The 13,348-nt window shown below is 42.9% G+C and overlaps 1 protein-coding gene across 1 annotated transcript in view; it reads left to right on the top strand.

Moving 5' to 3' along the window:
• Nucleotides 1–2,275: 2,275 nt before the first annotated feature.
• Nucleotides 2,276–13,348, top strand: part of B4GALT1 (beta-1,4-galactosyltransferase 1) — a 98,835-nt gene continuing 87,762 nt past the window's right edge. Inside the window, exon 1 of the mRNA XM_077476263.1 lies at nt 2,276–2,893. Within this exon, the coding sequence (XP_077332389.1) occupies nt 2,530–2,893 (364 nt within the window). The 5' untranslated portion in view covers nt 2,276–2,529. The remainder of the gene's footprint in view (nt 2,894–13,348) is intronic.

The following is a 13,348-nucleotide window of genomic DNA, read 5'->3' as shown; positions in this document are numbered from 1 at the left end:
GTACGATTTTCGGATCACGTGTACACTACTTTCTAGAGCCGATCACGACAGTTTCCGATGTATTATTTGATCGGACAAGCACAAAGATTTTCCTCATACGATACCAGATCATACAATTTTTGTTAGTCAGTATAGTTGTCGTCTGAAAATACAATAGAAATACATTACAACACATGACATTTTTTTTTTTCTGTCGTATGGGAATTTTCGTGACTTTAGTTACCTAATTCATTTCTACTTGCGACTATTAAGTTGAAAAAGTAGTATGATCTGTTGTACGATATTCGGATTGTGTGTACGGGCCATAAGTGGTTAATTTAACCATCTTAACCTGTTCATATCCACGCTATCAATCAAGGCTACAGCGCGGATCTGCTTTTCCAGGAGGCCGTCTATTGATGTCCTCCCCTTTCAAAGCTGGCCACGCCCCCCTGAAAGGAGCGCGCGGCACGCGCTGTGATCACCTGGATCTATGAGACTCAGGTGATCACAGATCCAAGTAAGGGGCCAATCCCAAAACGCGTGATCAGCTGTCAGCCAAAGACAGCTGATCACGTGATGTAAACAGAGGCTTGGTAATTGTTTTTTTTTCTTCTCGCGCTGATAGCGTGAGAAGAAAAAAAGCCGATTGCCAAATTCTGTTTGCAGGGACACTGGTCCCGAAGAGGAAGAGCCACTGTGCCCACCAGTACTGTCTGCCAATGCCAGCAATCAGTGCCACGAATCAGTGCCCACCAATCAGTGCGCACAGTACATCACTACCACCTATCAGTGTCCACAAGTGCCACCTATCAAAGCCCACCAGTGGTGCCGATCAGTGCCTCATCAGTGCCACCTAGCAGTGCTGCCTATCAGTGTCACCTACCAGTGCCGATCAGTGCCCATCACTGCCACCCATCAGTGCCCATCACTGCCACCCATCAGTGCCAGCTATCAGTGCCAGCAATTAGGGCCCTTCAGTGCTGCATATCAATGGCCATCAGTGCCACCCATCAGTGCCCACCAATGCCACCTATCAGTGCCCACCAGTGCTGCCTATAAGTGCCCATCAGTGACACCTAGCAGTACTGCCTATCAGTGTCACCTACCAGTGCCTATCAGTACCCATCAGTGCCCATCACTGTCACCCATCAGTGCCAGCTATTAGTGCCCTTCAGTGCCGCTTATCAATGCCCATCAGTGCCACCCATCAGTGCCCACCAATGCCACCTATCAGTGCCCATCAGTGCTGCCTATAAATGCCCATCAGTGCCAGTACCCATCACTGTCACCCATCAGTGCTCATCACTGCCACCCATCAGTACCCATCGTCACCCATCGGTGCCCATCCCTGCCACCCATCAGTGCCAGCTATTAGTGCCCTTCAGTGCCTCCTATCAATGCCACCTATCAGTACCCACCAATGCCACCTATCAGTGCCCACCAGTGCCACCTTATCAGTGCCCATCAGTGCAGCCTATCGGTGCTCATCAGTGCAGCCTATCGGTGCCCATCAGTGCAGCCTCATCAGCGTACATCAATGAAGAAGAAAAATTACCTGTTTGCAACATTTATTAACAAAATATAAAACGGTTTTGTATTTTTTTTTAAATCAGTTTTTTTTTTTGTTTGTTTTTTAACAGAGGTGATCAAATACCACCAAAAGAAATCTCTATTTGTGGGAAAAGAAATGATAAAAATATCATTTGGGTACAGTGTTGTATGACCGCGTAATTGTCATTCGAAGTGCATCAGCGCTAAAAGCTGAAAATTGGTCTGGGCAGGAGGGGGGTTTAGGTGCCCAGTAAGCGAGTGGTTAATCAGCCACAGAACCTGTGGAAATAATGTGCCCTGGATTAAAGAGGAAGATGAGTCTGGACACGTCATAGTGTACATGGAGAGGAGTTTCCAGGCAGACAATATGAACGTTTAGAAGCCTGTAGGACTGTAGTGTGCTGTATATAATAATAATAGGAACAATATTGGCTTACAGTATACTATAGAGGCGAGGTGCTTGGTTAATAATCAGCCTCAAACACCATGAGATGATATATCTTTATTACCTCCATTAACCACCCTTACAAATGATTAGCACTGAAAGGAAACACGAGGGACATGGAGCTCCTCCAGGACAATGACATCATATTGGCTTTTCTTTATTGCTGGCTTATTCGAAGGAACTATCTCAGGAAATTTGTACCCTTTGGCTGTCTTTGATATAGAACATAATAGATAACTCCGCCATCCAAAGACCAGTAGAACTTGATTCACCCTCACAGCTCTGAGCACACACCTCACCTTCTCTGCCTGGTGGGGAAGAGGGCGGGGCCTCGGAAGGACCAAATTAGGGTCTCAGTAGACACGCCCTCCCGTGACGTCAGTCCGAACGGTTCCAGTGTACGTAGCGATGGATGTTGCAATTTTGTGAAGTCAGCTGAGAGCAATGTGCGCCTTGAGTTTGTCAGCGTGACCGCGGGGACCTGTGGGACGGTGAGGAGGTTCGTGTAGAGAGGTCCTCCGTGTTGGCTCTGTGTGTGTGTCTCCCTTAGGATGAAAGAGCCGTTATTACAAGGCTCGGTTGCCGTACTGCCCGGCACCTCGCTGCAGAAAGCCTGTAAGTTGTTGGTGGTCTTCTGCGCCCTTCACCTCACCGTTACCCTGTTCTACTATGTGTCCGGAGGAGATCTCGGCTTCTTCCAGTACTTTACCGAGAACCAACAACGGCAGAACTCCAACAGGGACCTCGCCATAGAAGGACCACCACCCCTCAACTTCTCCACACAGGTCATCTCTAAGGCTACGGAAGGCCAAGGCTTGGAGACCACCATCGTCCATGGCTTGAAGACCACCGCTCGGCCGCCTCTCCTGGTCTCTACTCAGGTGCCAGGCTGCCCGGAAAGCTCCCCTTTGCTGGGTAAGAACCAGTCCTACTCTTATTAAACTGTCTCTACACCTGTAGAAAAAAACAGCCACAGGTCTAACAAAAATCCATCTAATGCCTAGTACGCAAAATTGTACCAAAAATACCGCTTTCGAAAAGCGACCGTCTGATAATCTGAGCATTCGTACACGGCTTTCAAGAGCTGATCACAACAGTTCATTCGATATTATCGAGAGATATACTGAAATTTCAGCAGCCGAAATACAGAAAATTGTTGCCACACCATAATTTTCCTTATCTGGGAGATCATGTCAGCGTAGGGTTCGTAGACTGACCTGCGTAGCCCTAGGAATATGGAAAATTGTTACTGTACTTACCATAATTTTCCTTATCCGGGAGCTCATGTCAGCGTAGGCTTCGTAGACTGACCTGCTTAGCCCCAGGAATATACAGAAAATTGTTACCATACTTGCCATCATTTTTCTTATGTGGGTGCTCATCATTTCAGCCTAGGGTTCGTAGACTGACTTGCTTAGCCCCAGGAATACGGAAAATTGTTACTGTACTTACCGTAATTTTCCTTATCCAGGAGCTCATGTCAGCGTAGGGTTCGTAGACTGACCTGCTTAGCCCCAGGAATATACGGAAAATTGTTACCATACTTGCCATCATTAGGGTTCATAGACTGAACTGCTTAGCCCTAGGAATACATAGAATTGTTACTATACTTACCATAATTTTTCTTATGTGGGTGCTCATCATTTCAGCCTAGGCTTCATTTTTCTCGTACTATGACAGATCGTACAATTTTCGTTTGATCAGTACAGTTGTCATTCAAAAGAACAATACAAATACTCAACAGAACATTTCGCTTACGCTTCTGAATTTTCAATTCTGTCATGCGAGAATTCCGATCATTTGTCTGATATTCTAATTGTGTGTACCAGGCTTTACCTTTGACCCAAACGTTGTATCAAAAATGTTCCAACGAGCTTCAATCTTTTCTATTTTTTTTTTTCTTAACCTTAAAGCCTAGTCCACACAATTAAAAAATTGGATGGAAAAATACCTCTTTCGGAGCAATTGTATGATAAGCTGATCACGATTTTTAAGTAGTATTTTTATTTTTTTTCCAAAAATACAACACAACATATGTCGCTTCCGAAGTTGTACACTGTCATACGGGAATTTTCATAATGTTAGTAACCTCTTCACTTTTGATGAGACTAGAACGCAAAATAAAAACGGACACTCATTCCGCTGATATTCTCATGTTGTGTACGAGGTTTAAGGCAGGACATACATTCATCAGGTTGTGTGTTCCCCCCCCCCCCCCCCCCCCCCCCCCAAGGACCAAAAAAAAAAAGAGCTGATTTCCCCCAGCCACACAATTGATCTTGATGTGGGAATCCTCTTTTTATGTTGTATTGCGTTCAGAAAAAAAATCAACAGGTTGGTTGTACACAGGTCGATTGATCGGATCAAGTGATATGATGTGGCGCTATCAAAATACTATACCTCAAATCTCCTAGAAAACGTATATACAAATATGGACAAACACAAATGATAAATCTCTTGTGCAAAAAATCCAAATTATCGTGCAAAAATCCATACTGAGTGTAGTGCTGATAACCACACAATCCAAAAATCTAGTGCTGCTGAGTACAATATCAATCCCAAGGATTAGGTGAAAACTACCGCCAGGATTCCCAATGGAGTATAGCCGCCTCCAGGGAAGCCCTGATAATGGTGTTTAACCACTTGCCTACCAGGCCAATTCTGACACTTCTCACATAATGTAAAAATCTACATTTTATTGATAGAAAATTACTTAGAACCCCAAACGTTATATATTAGCAGAGGCCCTATAAAATAAAATGATGGGCTTTGCAATTTTTTTTATTTTTTTTTTATGTCGCACTGTATTTGCGCAGCAGTTTTCCAAACACAATTTCTTTTGGAAAAAATACGCTTTAATTCTTTTGCACACAAAACCCAAATACTTGGTAAAATGTAAAGGATATTATACCCAGTAAATTGATACTTAACATGTCATGTTTTATATATTTTTTTACCTCTAGGTAAGCCTACAATAACGCTTAACAGAAAATATAGTAATAGCTGCGCTCACAACTTGTATATTAAGACCATAACAAAACAGTCTCGGACACAAAATGGCAGCCAGCATAAACATTGTTGATTGTTGAGTAATCGTAGAAAGATCTTATGCAGCGCTTAAAGCAGAGTTCCACCCAAAAGTGGAACTTCTGCTCGTTGTACTCCTCCCCAGGTGCCACATTTGGCACCTTTTCGAGGGGTGGGACAGGATACCTGTCTTTCACAGGTATCCTGTTACCACTTCTGGGAGCCTTAGGCAAGGGTATTGACGTCACTGCATGGGTTCCCCCCCTCCTTCCCTGGCCGCTGGGCCAGTAGGAGAGAGGAGTGGAGCCTTGTGCATGTGCAGTAGGATTCCCAACGTGAAGCCATAAGGCTACACTGCTGGGTTCCCTTACTTGCAATGGAGGCGGCATGCACCCGATAGCTGATGGAAACATCAGCTGCAGTGCCGACGGCACTGGACTCCAGGACAAGTAAGTGTAATATGTGCAGCTGCTGGCTTTTAAATTTTGCAGCGGTGGGCGATCGTCCACTTTTAAATGGATATATAAAACCCAAAAGGACAAGTGAGACAGTATTGACACCCGCAGTGGTTCGCAGAAGGCAGTGTGAACTGCCTGTGGGGAGAGGAGCGATGCAGGAATCGGCGCTGATTCCCACATCACACTAGTCTGAACCTAGGCTGAGTCTAATATTTGCCTGATTCAACCTCTAATAGTATATACTGTACATCTCTTCTGTCTGTTATTCTCAGAGTGGATTAGAGATTTTGCTTCCTAACATATAGTTGGTTATATTTACCACTGCATATAGATATTCAAGAAAAATGCCTTTTTTACGTTTGTTTCTAAACTTTACATATTAAATTATACAGCACACTTTTTAAAGGTTATTCATTGAAACAATAATAGATTATGAAAATAATTTTAGTTGCAGCCCTACTTGCCATAGTCTTCCTGCCTAGTAACTCCGGGGGACATGTCGCCAGCCAAAGCGGTGAGCTGGGACCACTGCGGGGGCTTCTATCTAAGGTAAGTATATTGTAATGAGCTTTCTTACAGGTTTACAGTTTGTTTTTTGTCCCTGTGGGTTTACAACCACTTTAAGCTTAAAGTGGATATAAACCCACATTTTTTTTATTTTTTATTAGGATTTGTTCCTGGTACAGGAGAGGATGTCATGTCATCTGTGCCCAGTCTTGCCACGAAGAGTTAATCCAGCTCTGAGAAATCCTCTTATCTTTTTTCAGTAAGAATGTTTATTCTGCTGAGTGACCAACCCCTCATTTACTTATCTGGTGCAGGAGCAGACCCAGCTTCACATCTCCCTCACAGCTATCCTGAAAACTCAACTACAGCCTGTGTTCAGAGTGTGGCCCATGCGCAGGAGCTGCTTGTTTATAAGGCACTAGAGCGTGGTTTCATTATTTTCTCACATTTAGAGCTAGTTTACACTTCAAAACAAGGCTTCGGACTCGCCTTGTTAAAGCTCTCTGAATGCCATTCAAAGCCCCTGTCACTAAATAAAATGGTTAGCTTACAGTCCTGTTTACACCTTGCTTTTTCCTTAGTGCTTTGGTGTGGCTTTACCATAGACTTCTATGGAGGCTTTGATGCTCCACTAAAGCTACATGGTGTATAGTTTTTGAAGAGAAGCCAAAGCAAAAACATGTGTAAACAGGACTGTAAGCTAACCATTTTATTTAGTGACCGCGTTCAGAGAGCGTTAACAAAGCCTGACTGAAGTCTTGTTTTGCAGAAAATGTAAACTAGCCGTTCATGTGCGTTGAAGCTGAAGCAAGTGTAAATGAGCCCTTAAAGCGGAGTTCCACCCAAAAATTGAACTTCTGCTTTAAAGTGGTTGTAAACCCTCCCCTACAACTTTGTCCCATGTGAATAAGCATACAAAAACCCTAATGAACACTGCTTGTAGATATCTCCTTACCTGCTTAGTATTGTTGTAATCCTTTTTGTTCTTTAGAATGATGTCACTGAGCATGCCCAGATCTCCCCTGATTTACTCTGTCTTATCTGTTATCAGGACTTCCTACGGCACACAGCACTGAACTCCCAGCAGGCTGCTAATCACTCAGAGCTTCCTTCTACACACCATGTGACCTCACATACAGTGTAAACCAGGGAATGGGACAGCAGTACTGCAGTCTTATCAGCTGAAGCTGATAGGACTCATACAGGCAAACACTAGGTAATCAGCGCAAGTAAATACTATGAAATAAACAAGTCAGCTATGAACAGGGAAGCAGGGTTGCCATAGAAACATTGGATTGAGAAGGAGGCTTGGTTAACAATACAGGAAGTGCTCAATGTAAGGGTGGAAATGCACTCCACTGTGGACTCAGAAAACAATACTTAAAGCGGTTCTTCACCCTAAAGGGGAAGTTCCGCTAGTATTATCCCTCCCCCCTCCGGTGCCACAATCGGCACCTTTCGGGGGGGAGGGGGGTGCAGTTACCTGGATAATCCAGGTAACTGCACCCACTTCCGGCCAGACCGCCGCATGGCTCCGCCCCCCGTTGTGTTCTGGGAAACACACAGTTCCCAGAGACACAGCGGGGAACCAGCGCAGCGCGGCTCGCGCATGCGCAGTAGGGAACCGGGCAGTGAAGCCCTCTTGCTTCACTTCCCGATTCCCTGACAGAGGATGGCGGCGGTGGCTGCAGCGAGACGAGCGATCGCTCGTCATCTGCCGCCGACATCGCTGGAACCTGGGACAGGTAAGTGTGATATTATTAAAAGTCAGCAGCTGCAATATTAGTAGCTGCTGGCTTTTAATATTTTTTTTTTTTGTGCAGCTCCTCTTTAAGATGGCACTGCCTTACCCCTGGAAACACGTTTTTTAAAGTTTCTTTAAACCGTAAGTAATATGCAATTTGGGCTGGATTACAGTGGCTATACTTTGATACTTTTTTTCATTTAGTCCATTATAATAATTATCAGAGTGGGAGAGTTTACTTCCTCTTTAAGTACTTTTTGTGTGCAAAAATGGCTTTGGCAGCAAAAGCGTTATTAGAACTAAGGGAGCTGTACTTCCCTTCCATCCAGTTCTGCTATTCTGTGCATGGAGGGTGTAGTGTAGTCTGTTAAATCATCTAACCATCTGTCTTTACACATGCTCTTGTATAGTTTCTATACAAATCACTGAGCTGGGCAAGGTAAGCATAATCACACTCTCTTGCTGAGAACCTGCAACAGCTCCCTTAGTGTTAACCCCTGCCTCACTGGAAGACTGTGGGGGTGGGACATGGGAATATTTCTGCCAAACAAGGATGCAGCAGCACAAGGGACACAGATGGTTCAGCAGGGACCCTCTGAATATCAACCAGTGTGTGGCCATTCCTGCTCGACAGAAGGTGATCATCGACCTGTGGAAGGGACGTTCTGGGAAAAGTTTTGTTCATCAGCAACTGCAGCTAATGATCACTTTATTCTGGAATCTGAGGCAGTTGTCCCCTAGCAGGGAAAGGGGAAAATAGATGGCGGTATCTGTTAGTTTCTTTTTTTTGTGTTTTTTTTTTTTTTTCATTTCTGTTTTGTGGATGAGCCTGTGTATAGTCAATGATCTGTGTATTATTACACTGTAAAGCAGTGCTAAACCCTCCTATCTATTACAACTGAGAAAGCTGCCGTCTTAGCCTCTGTTTGAGTTGCAGTTGTTATGGTGCACATGTGCTGGGTTATGGCACCAGCCATTTGGTGGCATGACCGTTCTGTTAAGAGCACTAGTAAATGTGACAGTTATTGATGGAATGCCTTGAATGTAATTGGTTTGAAAATTTTTGTTAAATTGGTGGGTGCAGTTCCGATTTAAGTCATCAACCTATCTTTTATTGCGGCTGATTTATAGTCAACAACCCATTCTGTCGATATGATGGATATGAGAGAAAGTGGATTTAGATCAAGAGCTGGAAAATACAACCACATCTGTCACCATGCAACCTTATTTGCTTGATCAAGAATAGGATCTCCTAAAAAGCATCTCTGTGCTGCCAATAATTTTTCTTTCCAGGCTGATTGTCTCAGCTTGTTCAAGTGCCATATAAATCGATTGGAATGGAAGTTATGTCTATTCAGTTATTTGCCAATGTGATCTTTCTAATTGAATTCTATAATTAATGTATGGCCACTTGAAAGGGTCATTTACACTTGCAGTTGGGGATGGTAAAAATAGGTGGTTGGGTTTATTTCCAAAGGAAATTGGGTGGTACACAATTAGAGGAAGTAAACCCCAATGGGTTTTATTACCTTTGTTGTTCCCTACAAATTAAAAGCAATAATGTGCTGGTATGCATCGCATACCAGCACATTATATGACCCTTACCTGCAAACCAAGCCTGCTCTGTCCCTGCAGTAGGCCGCATGTAGGCCGCATCCATGTTTGCCCCTCTTCCTTCTGGGGCTGCGGACTCCGGGTCTGTGACTGGCTGGAGTCGTGTGATGTCACTCATGGGAGCCGCCTGTCACAGTACTTGCTAGTAAAGTAATGGCACTGGGGGCCATTTCTTCACAGCACATGTGCCGTTGATCCAATGACATCGGCACAGTACAAAGTAAATGCCTCCTAAACGGTGCCTGTTTAGGAGATATTTACTGTACCTATAGGCACAACTTGAAGATGGAGGTTTACAACCTCTTCAAAGCCCCTGTCGGCAGACACTACCGCTGCCGGCGTGACCCATTCAGCTGAACAGGAACATGTAGCAACAGCCCTGAAACCGTGTACATTGCTCAGTGTTGTCATCTGGGGTTGGGCCCATTACACTTGTTAAAAAAAAAAAAAAAAAAAAAAGCCGTGAGGAGATGACAAATTTCCTCGTCTTCTGTTGAATGCCTCTGAAAAGCAATCCACAAATGTGCCCAGGGCTGATCATTCTCAGGTATTCGCTCCATGAGCAATTACATGTGCTGTGATATTTAGCTGCGGGTGGAGTCTGCTTCCCATTGCTTTCAATGGGGTTGCTGCCTATAGGTAATCCCTTGATTCTTGATGAATTTTTGCCGAGGGTGTGTTTTTTTTTTTTTTTATATATATATTTTTTTTATTGCATTTCGTTCTACATATAGCCCAGACGTCTTAATGCAACAGGTTTAATGGTTATGAAATCTTTTTTAGTGAAAAAAAAAAAAATTGTGCATAAACCCAATGACGAGACTTTATTTTTAATTACAGGTACTTGTATAGCGCCATCAGTTTACGCAGTGCTTTACATACATGTTGTACATTCACATCCATCCCCTCCCTCAAGGAGCTTACAATCCTAAGATCCATAAAAATAAAAAATAAAGTATGTGTGTGAGTTTTATTTTTTTTAATTTTTTTAAGCTTGGGGCAGGTTCATTGCTTACAAATGCAGTGCATAACACAAGAGAGCTACAAGATAACCTGCTGTGAGAAAATAATGGAGGCTACCATTGCTGACCTCTTCTCCTGAAAATAATGTCATCCTCATCCTATGACTAAAGCATGTTTCACACAGTCTTCAGTTGATATACAAGCAGTGTGAACAGCAAGCTTTGACAAAGCATTTGCAGAGCTTTCAGCAAGTTTTGTTGAAGCTTTTAACTGCTTCCCGACTGCCTCATGCATATATAGTATGGCAGAAGGGCACGTAGAGGCAGATTAACATACCTGTATGTGGCCTTTTAAGAGGTGGCCCAGGAGCTCTGTGGACTCTATATCCGCGGGGATACCCGCGATCATAGAACGGGGAAATTCTAATGTAAACAAGCATTTCCCCATTCTGCCTAATGACACTGTCACTGATCACAGCTCCCTGTGATCGGGAGCGGTGATCAGTGTAGTGTCACACCCAGCCCCTCCCCCCCACAGTTGAATCACTCCCTAGCACACACTTAACCCTACATAACCAACTAGTGGTTAACTAGGTAACCCTGCCAGTCACATTTACACAGTAATCAGGGCATTTTCTAGTTGCACTGATCACTGTATAAAGGTGAATGGTCCCAAAAGTGTCCGATCTGTCCACCATAATGTTGCAGTCACAATAAAAATTGCTGATTGCCGCCATTACTAGTAAAAAAAAAAAAATATATAAAAATGGCAAACTATCCCCTATTTTCCTATTTTGTAGACACTATAACTTTTGAGCAAACCAATCAAACGCTTATTGCTTTTTTTCTTCTTTTTTTTTTTTTTTCTTTACCAAAAATATGTAGAAGAATATGTATCAGCCTAAACTGAGGAAAAAAATTTTTTTTTTTTATATATATATATTTTTGGGGGATATTTATTCTAGCAAAAAAAAAAAAACTGCAGAGGTGATCAAATACCACTAAAAGAAAGCTCTATTTTTGGGGAAAAAGGATGAAAATTTTGTTTGGGAGCCACATCGCATGACCACGCAATTGTCAGTTAAACGGCGCAGTGCCAAATCTCAAAAAGTGCTCTGGTCTTTGGCCAGCCAAATGGTCTGGGGCTTAAGTGGTTAAAGTAACATTCAATTCCAGTTTGTAAATGTTAAATACAGACCCTAATGAGTGTTGCGTAGTTAGCAAGGTTGAATAAAGACACCAGTCTATTCAGTTCAACCTGAGTGAACTGAGTGAGTGTCTACAAATGTCCCTATCCCTGTACATTGTGTCTTATTAAGATGCGCTCATCTATTATAATATTTAAGGTACCCATATAACGCTGTCAATTTACGCAGTGCTCCACACATACATTGCACACTCACGTCGGTCCCTACTCTCAAGGAGCCCACAATCTTAGGTCCCCAACTCACATTTATATACTAGGACAATTTTGGACAGAAGCCAATTAACCTACCAGCATGTCTTTGGAGTGTGGGAGGAAACCAGGAGAAATCCACGCAGGCACAGGGAGAACATGCAAACTCCAGGCAGGTAGTGTCGTGGTTGGTATTTGACCCTTTTTACTGCTAGGCGAGAGTGCTACCCACTACACCACTGTGCTGCCCAGTGTTGATTACCACTTCGTCGGTAGCAGCAGAGGCGATCGGGTCCTTTCATCTGCTGGGTATGGAGACGAGTGAGGCTAAGATGGCCCACACTTGTCTATATACCATAGGAGGGCAGATGCAATGTCAAAACGTCACTTCCGCCCATACCTCTTAAAGGTAATTTTTTTTTTATTATTTTTTTTTTTTTAATACACCCTGTCCCGAAGAGCTTGCGCACAGAAGCGAACGCATACGTGAGTAGCGCCCGCATATGAAAACGGCGGTCAGCCCACACGTGAGGTATCGCGGCAATCGGTATAGCGAGAGCAATAATTGCCCTATACCTCCTCTATAACGCAAAACATGCAACCTGTAGAATTTTTTTAAATATCGCTTATGGAGATTTTTGTGGGTAAAAGTTTGACGCCATTCCATGAGCGGCGCAATTTTGAAGCGTGACATGTTGGGTATCAATTTACTCAGTGTAACGTTATCTTTCACAATATAAAAAAAAATTGGCCTAATTTTACAGCGTGTTTTTTTTTTTATTTTTTTTATTCAAAAAAGTGAATTTTTTCCAAAAAAAGTGCGCTTGTAAGACCGCTGCACAAATACGGTGTGAAAAAAAGTATTGCAATGACCGACATTTTATTCTCTAGGCTGTTAGAACCCCCAAACATTATATTTAGTTTTTTTTCCAAGTAATTTTCTAGCAAAAAAAAAGTTTTAACCACTTTCAGACCGGACCAATTTGCTGGTCAAAGACCAGACCACTTTTTGCGATTCGGCACTGCGTCGCTTTAATTGACAATTGCGCGGTCGTGCGACGTGGCTCCCAAACAAAATTGACGTCCTTTTTTTTCCCACAAATAGAGCTTTCTTTTGGTGGTATTTGATCACCCCTGCGGTTTTAATTTTTTGCGCTATAAACAAAAATAGAGCGATAATTTTGAAAAAAACGCATTATTTTTTACTTTTTATAAATAAATATCCCCCAAAAATATATAAAAAAACATTTTTTTCCCTCAGTTTAGGCCGATACGTATTCTTCTACATATTTTTGGTAAAAAAAATCACAATAAGCGATTATTGATTGGTTTACGCAAAAGTTATAGCGTTTACAAAATAGGGATAGTTTTATAGCATTTTTATTAATAATTTTTTTTTTTTTTTTTATTGTGACTGCGACATTGTGGGGGACCCATCGGACATTTTTGACACATTTTTGGGACCATTGTCATTTATACAGTAATCACTGCTATATAAATGCAGTGATTCCTGTGTAAATGACACTGGCAGTGAAAGGGTTAACCAGTGGGTGGCAGTGTAGGGGTTAAGTGTTCCTAGGGGCGTGTTACTAACTGTGGGGGGGTTGGGCTTTCATTTAGTGTACACTGATCTCTGCTCCAATCACATGGAGCAGAGATCAG

This window comes from Lithobates pipiens, unplaced genomic scaffold (assembly GCF_037356315.1).
Source record: "Lithobates pipiens isolate NorthernLeopardFrog02 unplaced genomic scaffold, aLitPip1_a1.2 Scaffold_13, whole genome shotgun sequence".
Taxonomy (NCBI): domain Eukaryota; kingdom Metazoa; phylum Chordata; class Amphibia; order Anura; family Ranidae; genus Lithobates; species Lithobates pipiens.
The sequence above is the reverse complement of the archived record's forward strand: the minus strand, read 5'-3'. Positions and strand labels throughout refer to the sequence as shown.